Source organism: Lissotriton helveticus, chromosome 8 (assembly GCF_964261635.1).
Source record: "Lissotriton helveticus chromosome 8, aLisHel1.1, whole genome shotgun sequence".
NCBI classification, from domain to species: Eukaryota; Metazoa; Chordata; class Amphibia; order Caudata; family Salamandridae; genus Lissotriton; species Lissotriton helveticus.
In genome coordinates this window covers 974867052-974881119 of record NC_136069.1, presented here as the reverse complement: position 1 = coordinate 974881119, position 14068 = coordinate 974867052, and the positions used below count along the sequence as shown (strand labels likewise).

The 14068-nt window shown below is 45.0% G+C and overlaps 1 protein-coding gene across 1 annotated transcript in view; it reads right to left on the bottom strand.

Moving 5' to 3' along the window:
- CRYBG3 (crystallin beta-gamma domain containing 3) overlaps positions 1–14068 on the bottom strand; it is a 1541789-nt gene that overhangs the window by 598005 nt on the left and 929716 nt on the right. The window contains exon 13 of the mRNA XM_078657810.1: positions 2932–3074. Coding sequence (XP_078513936.1) covers positions 2932–3074 — 143 coding nt within the window. The remainder of the gene's footprint in view (positions 1–2931; positions 3075–14068) is intronic.

Sequence of the window (14068 nt, the reverse complement as noted above, 5' to 3'; positions counted from 1 at the left end):
AAGGCTAATGGACTGGCAGAGAGTTATTTTATCTTTATCTTTATATATATATATATAAAAAAAAATATATATATATATATATAATAGTTATATTATCACATGCTAAAGGAATGTATTATGTATGGACAAATCTCTGGTGTGCCAGTGGATATTGCCGTGAAGAAATTACTATTTTCTTATTATACAGCTCCAAACTCTGGGCATGATTATGTTGGTGGTGAATCAGCCACCGACAGCCAGTTGGTGGTGGTTTCACCACCACCGTAAGCAGGTTTTACGCCGGCCATATTACAATGGCGTGCGCGTCTTTGGTGGTCAAGAAGACCGACCACCAACGTTCCGACGGGCTCAAGGAGCCCGTTAGACCATTGAAGGGGAATCATATCCCCGCAACAATGGCAGTGCCTGCTAGGCACTGCCGTAGGGATTATGATGTCCCTTTCCGCCTGCTATGAAGAGGCAGACGGAAATGGACTTTGGGGGTCTGTAGCGGGCCCCCCTTCCTCCCGGGACCCCGGATTTGGGCACCGGGGTCACCTCTGATGCCCCCCTACATACCCGTGCACCATGAGGCAGGCACAGCGTGGTGCTTGCCATGGAGTGCAGGGATATGTCACATGTCCCGTTTTTACATTGCTGCAGGTGCTGCAGCCAGCAGCACCCGCTGCAATGTAAAATATAGGTATTGTGACCACAGTGGTGGTCGCATTGTAAATTCCCCTGTGGGACCTCCGCCCTGTAGGTGGGCAGTCCCACTCCCTGATAAGAAGGCGGACAGACTGAAGTCCACCCGCCATCGTAATCAGCCCCCCTATTACAGGAGTTTCCCCTTTTACTACGCTCAAAGCAGACTCCCAGGCAGAGAAACTGGATGGGTTCACCATGATGAAGTCAGTGAGCATATTTCATTCTTTCTTTCATTTAACTTTATTCGAATCTTTTTTCGATTCATAAAAGTACAACAATTAAGATCTTATTTTCAATATTATATATTACATGATATTACATTTAAAACTTCATAATATTACTTTTAGATATTCATCTGTACACATCACCTTGTTGTACCAATTTATATTATTACTTTTCGGCCAGGGGTCATCCTTAATTCAGTTTCACAAACTAACTGATCTAAAAGTATAAGGGATTTCCTTCTTTGTATAACCTCTCTTATAAAAACCAACAGCAGCATAACAGGCTAACTCTTTATCACAGATGAATTTCATAGCTTTTTTTAATATTAAATTATTTCTGTACAATAAAAAGTGCCCTGTAAAAAAGTTTTTCTGATATCTTGATAAAACCTACAAAACAGCATAAAATGCATTGTGGTCTGGTTAGCTTTCCCGTCACATGGACATTTGTGTACTATTTTTTGCCAGATTTCAAGTTTTGGGAAAGCCACCAGTTCATGAACTGTACCCAGACGCAGTCTTGTCAGATAAAATCTGTCTTGGGTGTTAGTAACTTTTACCAGGTAATTTGGTGAACCAGTCGATTCAATACTAGCCAAATATCTTAATACACTTGTTTTTCCTTCCTCTCTCTTCGCTCTTTCTTGGCTTAGTTTCTCCATATACAATTTCTTAATATCATTTTTGCTAAATTGTAGGATTTTTTGCCGATAGATCTTTATCGATATTCTTTAGTAGGTTGTCAATTTAAGCTAGCCAAGGGATTAGTGTGTTCCAGAACTAAACAGTCCTTAATAATATCCGTGGTAAACTTCAGGCCCTCCTTGCATCAAATGTCGTGCCATGAGCACAACGCTCTTACTTGGATTAAGTTGGTGAAATATGATACATCCAATTCTTTATGCAAGAGAAATGTTGATGTAGATCTTGGTGCGCCTTAATAAACAACAAGTATCTAGGGGTCATCTCGGTGCGCCAGCATACGACAAAGAAAATAGTTTTCACACAATTGCAGAACTATAAGATTTGTATTGGCCCACACTACAAAGCCGTAGGTTGCCACAGATAGGCATTTACTACCATACATTGTTAGCATATCACGGATAGGTTTACTACTTATCTTATTACAGAACCTAAAAATCTCCTCTAGGGTTCTGATTAATTTAAATCTAGATTGGTCTAAATGGTAAGCCCAATTGCTGTTAAAATTAATTACCTGGTTAGTGCATACATTGTATATCCAAGAAGCGAAGTAAAAAAAAAAGCAGCAAAAAATTGTTGTTTATTTCTCCACAAATGTAAAGCTGTACTCAGTCTACATTTCTTTCTTAACATTCATGAATACATGGATTTCTCGATCATCAACCCTAATTCACAGTTGTAAATTTGTCCAGACAGTTCAAATGCGATTCGTCTTAAAAAAAAAAGACTTTTCCAGTGCTCCAGAGTATGCTGTAATGGCTCAGACAATGACCAAAAATAGTCTAGAGTGTCACGGTAAAGTACAGATTCAAACCAGTTAAGGAGCGTTTGTAGATCCAGTAGACAGAGTATTCACCAGAGCAGACACAAGGCCAAAATAGTGTTGATTTGAATTGAATTAGAGCAATATGAAGTATTGGACTGAAGTATTCCAGCTAGACCCATTTAAATAGTAGAAACATCAGGAGAACCACCCAATTGATACAGGACAATGTTTCTCAAAGGTATGAGAAACAACATCAACGGTTTGTCTGCAATATGAATCAGGCGGTCCAAATTGTGTCTGCAGTTGTTTGCAGTATGCAGATATCTCGTGTGCAGGAAGCCTGAAAACTACAGATATTGTACCATAGATTTATTTATTTTCCCCAACTCTAGCAGGCACCACAAAAGTCGACAACATAATATTTATAATTACAATAAAAGTGTATCTGCTCGCCAGTTTGATTGTGAGGAACACGGAGAAAGGAAAAGATTGAAAAAAGACTGCCTCCAAATCTAAGTTATTACATTTGGTTAAGGCAAAAAAATAACTTACACTCCTCTTTGCACATGAATCGATCTTGTTTCACTGCAGAACCCAACTTGCTCCAGATCTGAAATTTCCTGATTCTGAATGTCTATTAACTTCCCATCTTCTGCATCAGATTCATATAGTGTAACCGCTGCCTCCAAAAAGTCCTAAAATGAAGTAAAAGATAATATTTGGAGACATTTCACCCTGTTCAGAACTCCTGCTCTCTTTCGGCCAGTAACTCATGCAGGTTGCACAATCTTTTGCATAAGATGAGAATGCAGGAACTAATGGAAATCTCAACATTCTTGACTCTGTATCCGGTGCTTAGACAGCAAAATATATCTGATAAAATCAGGCTATCAGAGCCCACTTGATGCATCCCCCCTAAGGCCAATAACCATCGAAACGTAGCAGCTGGGGAGGAGGGTGGGGGGGGGGGGGGGGTTCAAGCACGGTCCCAGCCCCAGCTTCTCACAAGACTGTGCTTACAGACCTATCAAGAAGCAGGAGAGGGGATGAAGTGGGATTTTCCCTTTTTAATCCAGGCCGTGCTGCTCTGTTTGGCTCCTCACATGGAATCATGCCTTGGCGCTCCCGATTCCCAGTGTCAGATTTCTGACCAGCTCCTGGAAAGGAGGAGCTGCCAGTCAACGAAGAAAGGTAAGCAAACACAATCCAGTGTTGTTTCCCTCTGCATGTGGCAGTGGATGTGTGTGATTGGGTGTGTTGTGAGTGATTGAGAGTGAAATGGATTGAGTGAGGGTGAGACCGAGTGCATCTTGCAGTGAGTCTGCGTCAATGAGACCGATTTGAGTGAAAAACAGTTGGTTGAGTAAAAATAAGTGAGAATAAGAGCAAGGGTGTCAGTGAAAGAGAATGAGTTAGAATGAGCTCATGAGGGAGAGTGGCAGGGAGCAGAGTATGTGAAGGGGTAACAGTCAGTGGTGCAGCAGGTGCCCATAAACTCCAATTATTAAAACAAAGCACCTTTACACCAGTGGTTCAAAGCAGACCCCCAACCCTTACACCAGCAGTTCTGAAATTCAATCAGTGTGTAAAAGTATTTGCAAGTGTGTTAGTGAGAATAAGGGAATGTAAGAGTATGTTTTTGTGTGAGTGACGGTGATTGGCGGTGAGAATGAGTGAGTGTGAGCAAGTTAGAGAGAGTGAGTGGGAGAGAATGAAGCAGGGTGAGAGTGAGAATATTGGAGCCTGTGTCTTTGTCTGCCGATGCTACTGCTGCCACCGGGGGAACAAGGGGAGCCCCACAGCTCCCAAGCACCATTGAGGCTGCACACAGCCAGGAGGCACATAAATCAACGTTGGGACCATGCTGTGCAGGAACCCGTGCCTTTGTCTGCTGCTCCTACTGCTGCCACCAGGGGAACAAGGGCATTATAGCCCCCCAAACACCATCCCGGCTGCACGCCGCCAATGCAACGCGTCAGGAAGTGCATAAATCAACATTGGGCCCCGGCTGCGCGGGACGCGCAAGCATGTGCCGGGCCAAGGGCGGGCCCGTCCACACCCGGAGGAGGCTGAGCTAGGTCTACTCTCTTGGTTCTTACACCTTGACCTGGGGACATTTGTTTCGATACTCAGCCTTCTGAAGCCACGTGAAGGTAAAAACCTCTTAATTCCCCTAGCTTGTATATTTAAGGAAAATCTTTATTATGGGGAAACGGAAACCTAAGCCTGTCCCAAAAACTACTGACACCACCTTGGACGGCTTTCTTATAAAGGCGGTAGGGGCCATTACTAAGGAGATAGAACTGGCTGAGGAAAGTCTCTCTTTAACTCCTCTCCCAGTCTCACACATCCCGGCCACCACTGACTCGCATTTAGCTGCAGTTCAAATTGATACTGAACAGAGGTTATAAGCCCCACTTTCACCCACTGTTCTAATTCTGCGTCAAGGCAAATCACGTGCTCTTCATGAGGGACTTGAGATTATCCCTTGCCCAACTACTAAAACTACTGCATCCCAAGCCGCAACAGGAGGGAAGAGAAACTGTCCTGAATTAGCAGGGGTCGAATGTAAACTGAAGGGATATTCACTGAGGCTTAAGAGAACTAAACAAACCCACTTAACCGGAAATGCAAGTAGAGCTCGCGTGGGAGGGGGGAAGAACCATTGCACAGGAGGACATGGACACTCTTACTGAAAGACTTAGTAAATTAGTACTAGAGGCCTTTGCACCGATTTTATCCCGACTAGTCAGTATAGAAGAGCAACTTGCTAGATTGTTGCCGGATCCAAAGGAAAAAGTGGCATCTAAAAAGCAGAATGATTTGGCCACCCAACCATGTAGCAGTGATAAAAGGGTAGAGGACACCTCTACTAGCGCCTCTTTGAGGGGGATGGTCCCAATCAGCCTAACACCTTCTTCAAGTAGCCAGGTTTCCTCTCAAGATGATCCCTTTATTTAAGCCAGTAATAACCTCCCGGTCCCAACCCTATGGGAACCTGTGCCCCATGGGAATCCCTATGGGAACAACCAAAAGCTGGGGCATAGGGCTACTAATCGGTCGAGACTTGACACATTAAGTGGGGGCAGCCCATCACAAGTAAATATAAACGCTAATGGTCTAGCGAATGGTTCCCTAAGTGGGCAGGATGCAAATAACACACTAAATCTACCCCCGAATGCACACTGAATACATTGATTTTGACGGGGGTACCCCATGTGCCCTTTGGCCAGCAAAAAGCTGTCAAAACCTTATCAATAAATCAGCTCATTGGTGCTTTAGGAAAATTCCATCCAAAATAAATTGGTTTGAATGTATCATCATGGCAAGGCGGGTGAGTTGGGTGGGCTACATGGCCAAATGCATGGAAGGGGATTGTGTTGTGCTCAGCTTTAGCAATGCCAGGTGTGTGCACATTTCTCTGGAAAACCTCAGAGATTCTCTTGGTGAATTGATAAAGGTTCGCCCCCTGGGTTTTCCACGCCCTCACCCCACCAGGGGATTATTTTGAGACAACAACCCCTATGGTTAGGCCTGAACACATTCCCCCGATAAAGCCCTCCACATATATTAACCCTAATTGTTTTGATGCTCTCTCTGGTATGACTGATATAGACTGACTGACTGTACAATCTAGTCACACAGCTGTAACAAGAAGAATGGGTTTGTATTGTATTAACCAAGGGAGAGACCCATATGTAGATGTACCTGGTAGCATGGAGTTGTTAGATCCACCGGACACCACTCCACACAAACTCATCAGAACTTTTAAGAACTCAGATAAACCAGAAACCTGCTCCCTGCCCTATAACCCAATCGAAAATAGTAACCCTGGTGGCGAGGGGCCTGGCCCAGCAACTTCTGTTACTACGTCCGCCACTAACTCTAAACCTATGGGTTTGGAGAATCAGGGACAAACCTCTCGCCCGTTTAAATCATTTCCTAGAATATCGCAGAGATGTGCTCCAAACTGATAGATGAGGTATGGCTTAAGTATATCAGTTTTTTTTACATCATTTTCCTTCAGGAAACATGGCATAAGGACGATATTTTGTTGGACGGTTACTGCCCCTTTACAATTCACGCAACACCTTCCCCAGCAGGGAGGGCAATAGGAGGGCTGAAATTGCTAATCGCAGTCAAATATGGGTCCATACAAGTCTCTGTTGTAAAATTGTCCCCTTGGTATCAACTAACCATGCATTCAAATTTGATACAGGTTAAGATATTAGTGGTGAATTGGTATTATAACATCTTTGATCAACATAGCTGTCATGTTATCGAAGCTTTACAGGTGGAAATTAAAAATATCTCTGTGAAGTGGCAGCCACTATTTATTCTTCGGGTGGGGGATTTTAATTAAACTACCTGTCCCTACAGTACCAACCGAGTCTGAGGGCTGCTGAACATACAAGGTAATCCCCGGCTGCATTTTATCCATACTCCACAGGGCGAGGCCTTAAATTCCATCATCCTCGAGAATGACCTAGACCTCATCAATAACGTGGCTAGTAGTCCATCATCACTGTGCCCCAATTATGTTGGATGTGGCAGAGAAGGTTTTATTGATTGTATGTTTATCTCAAGGAACTTCCTAACACTGGTCTGTGACTTTGAGGTGGAACCAAACAATGCTAGTGATCATAACCTCCTCACAGCATTTCTAAGTGTATTAGCCCAGGCAGGAAAAGGTGATGGTCGCCTGATCCACTATAATCGTAATAAAGGGGTAAGGTTAAAGTGGAATAAAATAATCCCTTCCCAATTTGAGGCACAAACTGTGATAACCAACTATGATCGGATTATGAGGTGCCTCCTACATGACTCTCCACAAGATAAGGTCATCTGCGAATTTGAATTGATTTGCATGGATGTAGCTAAAAGATTAACTAAATCGGTCCAGATAAAGGAACACCATGAGACACAGTGGTTTAACACTGAATGCTCTAGAGCTCAAAAGGTCCTCAAAATGGCCCTCCATGATAACCCCCGTGATAGAACCCAAGTGAAAAGCGCACGGCAGGAATATAAAAATAAAATTAATCGAATGAAGGATGAATTGAGGAGCTTAGAGTGGGATGATTTGGAGGGAGCCATTTCCCTCGATGACTCCAAAAGCTTTTGGGATATCATCAATCGCCCTTTATTCACGGAAGAGGCTAGGCAGACTCTGATTTTGGGGGACGTCTGGGAATACCACTTCTCAGCCATATTTAATCCAAATTGCCTTCTGTTAGAGGAGGCAGGAGGGGATTTGCTCCTAAATCTAACCTAGGTTTCTCATCTAAGTGCGCCCCTTTCTGTAGCTGAGTTTTGTTTTTTAAAGAATTTAATATAGCACAAACTAGATCTGAGACATCGGGTATCAGAGCGCTTTACATGAGCACCAGTTTCCTTACAGACGGACACATTAATTTTTATTAGGCACAGGAAGATTAAGTGATTTGCCCAGAATCACAGGATGTTGAGCGTGGTTGCCAAGACTCGAACACAGTTCCCCAGCTTCGGGGTCAGTTCTAACCGCAAGGCTACATCTTCTCCCTTAAGGAGGCCTTAGCAAAGGGAATTTGTTTGAAAGCTTCAGGTCCTGATGCTTCCCATTAGATCTGTCTAAAAGTAATTCTAACCTTCGGGGTCCCCTACTGACTACTGTTTTTAAAGCAGTAGTGACTGGTCCCATCCCTGCAACTTGGAAGGAGGTCATTGTGGTTCCAGTATTTAAAAAGGTCAGTAGGAATGATCCTGCCTGTTATAGGCCAATTTCCCTTTTCAATGCAACAAAAATGATTTTAGGGAGGGTCGTCCTGGCTCGGCTTCTGGCTTGGGTGACCAACACAGGGGTCATGTCCAAAATACGGCTTCAGGAGGGGAATGGGTACCACTGGGCAGTGCCTCAAATTGTCCCTGATTATGGGCAAGTACATGAAGGCCAGGGGGGTTCTATCCATCTGGCCTTCATGGACTTGTCCGGTGCCTTTGATACTGTCAATCAGGAGAAATTGTGGGTACTAATGGGGAAAATGGGTGTTGAGGAGGCATTGATTACCCTTCTCCATAGGCTTCATACTATCACCGCTGTTACCGTTAGATATGGCCCACAAGGGGAACAGACCAGGCCTATTGTCTCCACAGAAGGGCATTTTAGCTCCTTTTCTCTTTTTAACGTATACCAATGGCCTAGGTATTTTTATTTGATAAGGAAATTAACTTTAACCAAATTGGGGGCAATTGGGTCTAGCTACTATCGTACGTGGATGACACCGTGTTAATGGCCCTGACAGCAAACAGACTTCAAAAAGTACTCAAAGCCTTCACAGATTTTATGCTGGCACTTGATTTTAAAGTTTCTTTTATTAAATCATACAGTATGGTGTGTGGTTGAAAATCGACTAAAACTAGAAATATTGCTGTAAGTGTTAAGAGTGTGGATCAATTGAATAATTTTAACTGTTTAGGGAACATTTTTAATAATAAGGTGAATTGGGAACCACTTGTCACTGCAAGGGTGAAACATGCTGGCAGGGTTGTAGAGGGGCTCCTCTGCTTTGCCTGCAAACTAGGTCATAAGTCGGTGAGAGAGATGGTTATACTTTACAAAGCTAAATGCTTGCCTGTTGTATCCTATAGGGCTGGAGTCTGGGGTTACCATAAAAGTCGCCACTTACAGGCTTTGGAAAACAAATTCATAAAAAGGCTATTAATGACCCCAAACAGCACCCCTACAAGCAAGGGTTAGAATGGTTAGAGGATCATATAGATACTGCCCCTTTGCTTTTATGGGCAGAAATGTGGCGGTCTGATGAGTTAATGTTTTCAAGAGAGGTTATCAAAGGCTGTATTAGCCTAGATAGAGCACTGTTGATCCCTTGCCTCCGATTTGTAAGAGATATATTGTATGAGATCGGCCTGGGGCATTACTTTGAGAATCCTGCCAGCATCCACACAAATGCGAAAGCCATCATAAAAGAGGTGCGTTATTCTGGGGTAAATACGCACCGCTCACAACTTGAGGTGACAGGTTTCCCATGTGTGTTCCCTGTCCAACAGCAATCTGATCTAACATTCACTATAAATGTACAGGCAAGATTTTATCTAACTAGACTCTGCTTGTGCACTTTGCACTTTTGAATCGCTTTTCCGAGACCATCAGGATGGGTTGACAAACTTATGCCTTGCTCATGCGATAATTTGGCAGCTCAGAGCACTCTGCACCTTATGCTATTCTGCCCCCTTTATAAAGAGCAGAGGGGGAAATTTTTAGACTCCTTATTGAGAGAAATCAGGCCATGTACATATATTGAGGGCTTTAATTATCTGCATTCTCTGGCTACCACAGCTTTATGTATCACGGTCTCTAATTACATTCAAATTGCAAAGGCCATATGGAAACGTTACGAGTCATGATGTCATGAACATGATTTTGCTGCGTTAATGTACTCTGTATTGTAGACTATATCCTTCTTTAAATGATTGATTCTCATGAATTTCTCTTTTAATAGTTTTATCTATGTCGCTGTGTAAATAGGTCATGGAAATTTTAATGTGTAATGTTGGTTTTGAAATGTTTATGGTCTTTAGAACCGAATAAAGTTACTTTGACATGACTTGACTAACAATGTGAGTCAATAGGAGAAGGGTTGTTCAGCTTATGAGCCTGCCATTGGTAATGGAATACGTGAGATAATTCTTGGCTCGTAGCTGTATTTTGGGACACAGCACGCCGCCACAGCCGGGAGTGAGGGAGACAGCGGGACTCCATTGCCCAGGAGTCCCCGCATCTACTACCAGCCAGCTCCTCCCCCTGCACCTTCACAACCGGTCTCGGCCCCCGCATCGCGGGAGCCGCTCGTTGCGGTATTTTGGGACACAGCACGCCGCCACAGCGGGGGTGAGGGAGACAGCAGGACTCCATTGCCCAGGAGTCCCCGCACCTACTACCAGCCAGCTCCTCCCCCTGCACCTTCATAACCGCTTGCGGCCCCCGCTTCGCGGGAGCCGCTCGTAGCGGTATTTTGTGACACATCACGCCGCCACACCCGGGAGTGAGGGAGACAGCGGGACTCCATTGCCCAGGAGTCCCCGCACCTACTACCAGCCAGCGCCTCCCCTTGTGTAGGCCTGCCTATATTACTGGACACGCCCACCGCGACACGCGCGCAGGCACGCGCTGGGCAAAGGACGGGCCCGTTTGAGCCCGTTCGAGGCCGGAAGCAGGCTGGGCCGGGCCCACCCTCTAACGACTGCCTTGGACATAGAGGCCCACTGCCGCCCGGTAAGTTAACTATCATTGTCTCAAATCTACGCAGTGTGGAGTACATTTGTCTAAATCCTAGTAATGGCGACAGGCATCTCCAAGGATAAGCCAGCAATGAATAGTGCAGGTATGATGGGGACTTTGGACTATTTCTTAACAAGAGCGTCGAAAGCGCTGGACCAAGAGATAGCGGTAACAGAGCGGAGGCTATCTCTTCACGTGCATGCTCACCCTGTTTTGCCTGTGAATGGATGTACCCCGCTTAGCTCACCTGTACCGGATCTATCTTGTGGTAACAACCCCCCCCTCTACAATGGCCAACCTGATTGCGGAGGTTTCACAAAACATAGCTATAGAAGTGATGGCATCGGCCCAGGCATCCCCTCCTAAAACAAGATCAATGACAACTACCACAAAGAGCAGAAAAGAACATTTATTGTTAAGGCAGAGGGCGACTAAAAAGAAACGGGACATAGCACCCCCCAAGAATCACTGTCGCAGCAAATTCACGAACCTGGGGATGGACGATGCTGCGCGGGTAACCCCGGTTCGTTCAGAAGAATTGGAAGTAGCAATAGGTTTACCTGAATTGGCGGCACTCGATCCATTGACTGCCGAAATGCTTTTTACGAATAATGCTTTCTGGGACAAAATGGGGACTTTCTTTGCTGATCTTTTGTTGCCTTTTACCCACTGACTGGCAGCTATTGAAGCTAGCCTAGTATCTGTAACTAATGTTCTAAACCATATTGCAGGGGATGTAGCTATATTATCTAAAGCTGATGATAAACTTGCACCTGTAGTTCTGGATGGCTCAAACATCACGGGTAATACTGCAGGTATAGCTACTCCAGTACTTCTAAATCACAATGATGAGGGGGTGGGCAGGCTAGCTGTACCAGATCCTATTGTACTAGATGTTGGGAGAGCGGAAAGGGTCAGAAGATGGAATGTGGGTTTTGTTTGCAATATGGGGCAAGCTTCAAACATAAGACACAATGCTAACGTACCCAAGCAGAAACAACGCACCAGTAACCCAAGGCGCCTAACAATTGATTTACCGCCCCAATCTAGCCCATGTGTGGTGGTTTTGGTCGGTGTTCCGGAGCTGATGAACGAGTGTGAGGAATCTCATACCTCACTCAAAAACAAAGTCACGGATTGGTTAAATAAAAATAGACCACTTCCACCATCCGTGACTAGTGAAAATGTACTCGTCCGTAGGGTGGCGTGGGTTGGCCAAAGGCCAAAGGATATAATGGGCAATTGTGTCTGATAAATTTTAGAAACACACAGATAGCACATCATATTTGTCAATGGCCCCATCTTTCTCCCGCAACAGCCATCCAGTCGCTTCCCCTGGCATATTTCTATCCCCCGGGTCAACTGCACACCAACACTGGCTCTAGCCAATTATGGACTCGGGTAGGTCGCCAATTGGACGGACCAACCCGAGGAGAAACTGGTGAGTCGATTGGCCCTGTGACATTACCCCTACATAACAGATACAGTGGTTTGGATCTGGTCGATTGACTAGGGTGCACCCTGGGTACAAAAAACGTGATTTGATCGAAACTGACAGGGCTGATGGAGCACCGGGAGGAAATCCACAAGAAAGGAATGGCCAGTGTATCACTAGAGCGAGGCAGGTGGGAGTTAATGGGTCGAACAAAATAACCCTACCTAGCCCTAGTAATAGTCAACTCTCTGTTAATAGTGGTAGAGACCCTAGGACTCTGAAAGAAATGGTCGATAAACAACCGGCGTCTATAGCGTGTCCAGTGACTCAGACTGACGCAGGAAACACGGATCCAGTCGGTGGCAAGGTTGAGGGTACTGGGCTAGATTCACTTAAAATATTATCATGGAATCTGGCAGGGCTCCTCAATAAGATGAGTTGTCCAGAATGGGGGTCTTTTGAGAACAACAGTGACATGTGTCTCTTCCAGGAGACTTGGGCCCGAACCGTGCAACACCGGACCGGTTTTGCGGCATTCGGTGTGCCGGCTACCTGAGGAGGGAAAGGCCGCCCATCCGGGGGCTTGACAATTTGGGTTGGTACTCACCTTGGCTGTAGTGCCAAATCATTAGAAACCCACTCCAGAGACATCCAATGTGTAGTTCTCACTTGGCCCAATGCACTTAAACTTGCACTGATTAATGTCTAGTCTCGACCTGTCAGCCTAAGTAATGAGTCTATTACTATTGAGGACTTAGCCCTTTTTATTCCCACTATTCCGAGTGACACCCGTTTGGTGGTTGGCGGTGACTTTAACTGCTATTTTGAATCCCTAAAAGGTTTAAACGATGAAGTGCTAACTGCAGAGGACGACCATTGGTCGATACCATTGTCCCAAGTTCCATCACCCAAGGCATGGACGCCGCTGCCTATTCAAATTACGGCACTCACCCTAAATAACTCCCTAAGAGCGTGCAATGGCCGAACCTTTTCGGACATCCCAGCTAAATCCACCTACAATAAACCTGGACACGTCTCTTATTGACTATATTTTAGTTGAAACAAGGTTATGGCCACTAGTTAATGATTTTACTGTTTCTATTAGAGCAGATAGTGATCATAACGCACTAATTTTAGAATTGGGCTTACCATACAGCAGTAGCAAGGGCCCTTCGGCCTCCGGCGCCAATGATGACAATCTTATTGTTTCCAACGATAGACGTAGAGTCAAATGGCACATCCTACTGGAACACCCAGACCAACTAGGGAAACTCTATAGCCTCACAATTTCCTTATTTATGGAGGTTGCGACACTAATTAATCAACCACCATCGTCTGAGTATTTCACTAAATTGGAATCTCTTCACGAGGATCTACTGAGAAATCTGGGTGAGATTCTTAATCCCCGGGTTTCGGGGAGAGTAAAAAAGGCGCCCCCCATACCTGGTATAACCCTGCATGCAGGAAGGCTAAATCTGAGTTATTGCAGGCCATTAAAGAGAATAATGGACCAGTAATTAAAACCATGAGGGCACGCTACAAACATCTGATCAAATGTGCCAAGATAGAGTGGGACCAAGAGAAATGGTCCAACTTATCGCTGGCGCTTGCAAATAAAGACCCGTGCAAATTCTGGACCATTATCAATAATGGATGCAGTGAGTCAAAGGCAGCTATAGAATCGAATAAAGCTCCAGAGGCCTGGGAAGGACACTATCGGGCGCTATATTCTACCGAGGGACTCCCTGAGAGCACAGAGGACTCGTCCGTTCTCCCCACACTGTCGGTGGACACGGAGGTGATTGAGTTCACGGTGCTTGAAGTCAGCAATGCTATTTCTAAACTTGCATCAGGGAAAGCCCCTGGGTTGGACAAATTAACAGGGGATCTTTTTAAACAAGAGCCTAAAATCTGGGGCCCATATATTGAGTGGCATGTCGGTTCCATGTTCTTGGTTGGGCGCAGAGATAGTGTCC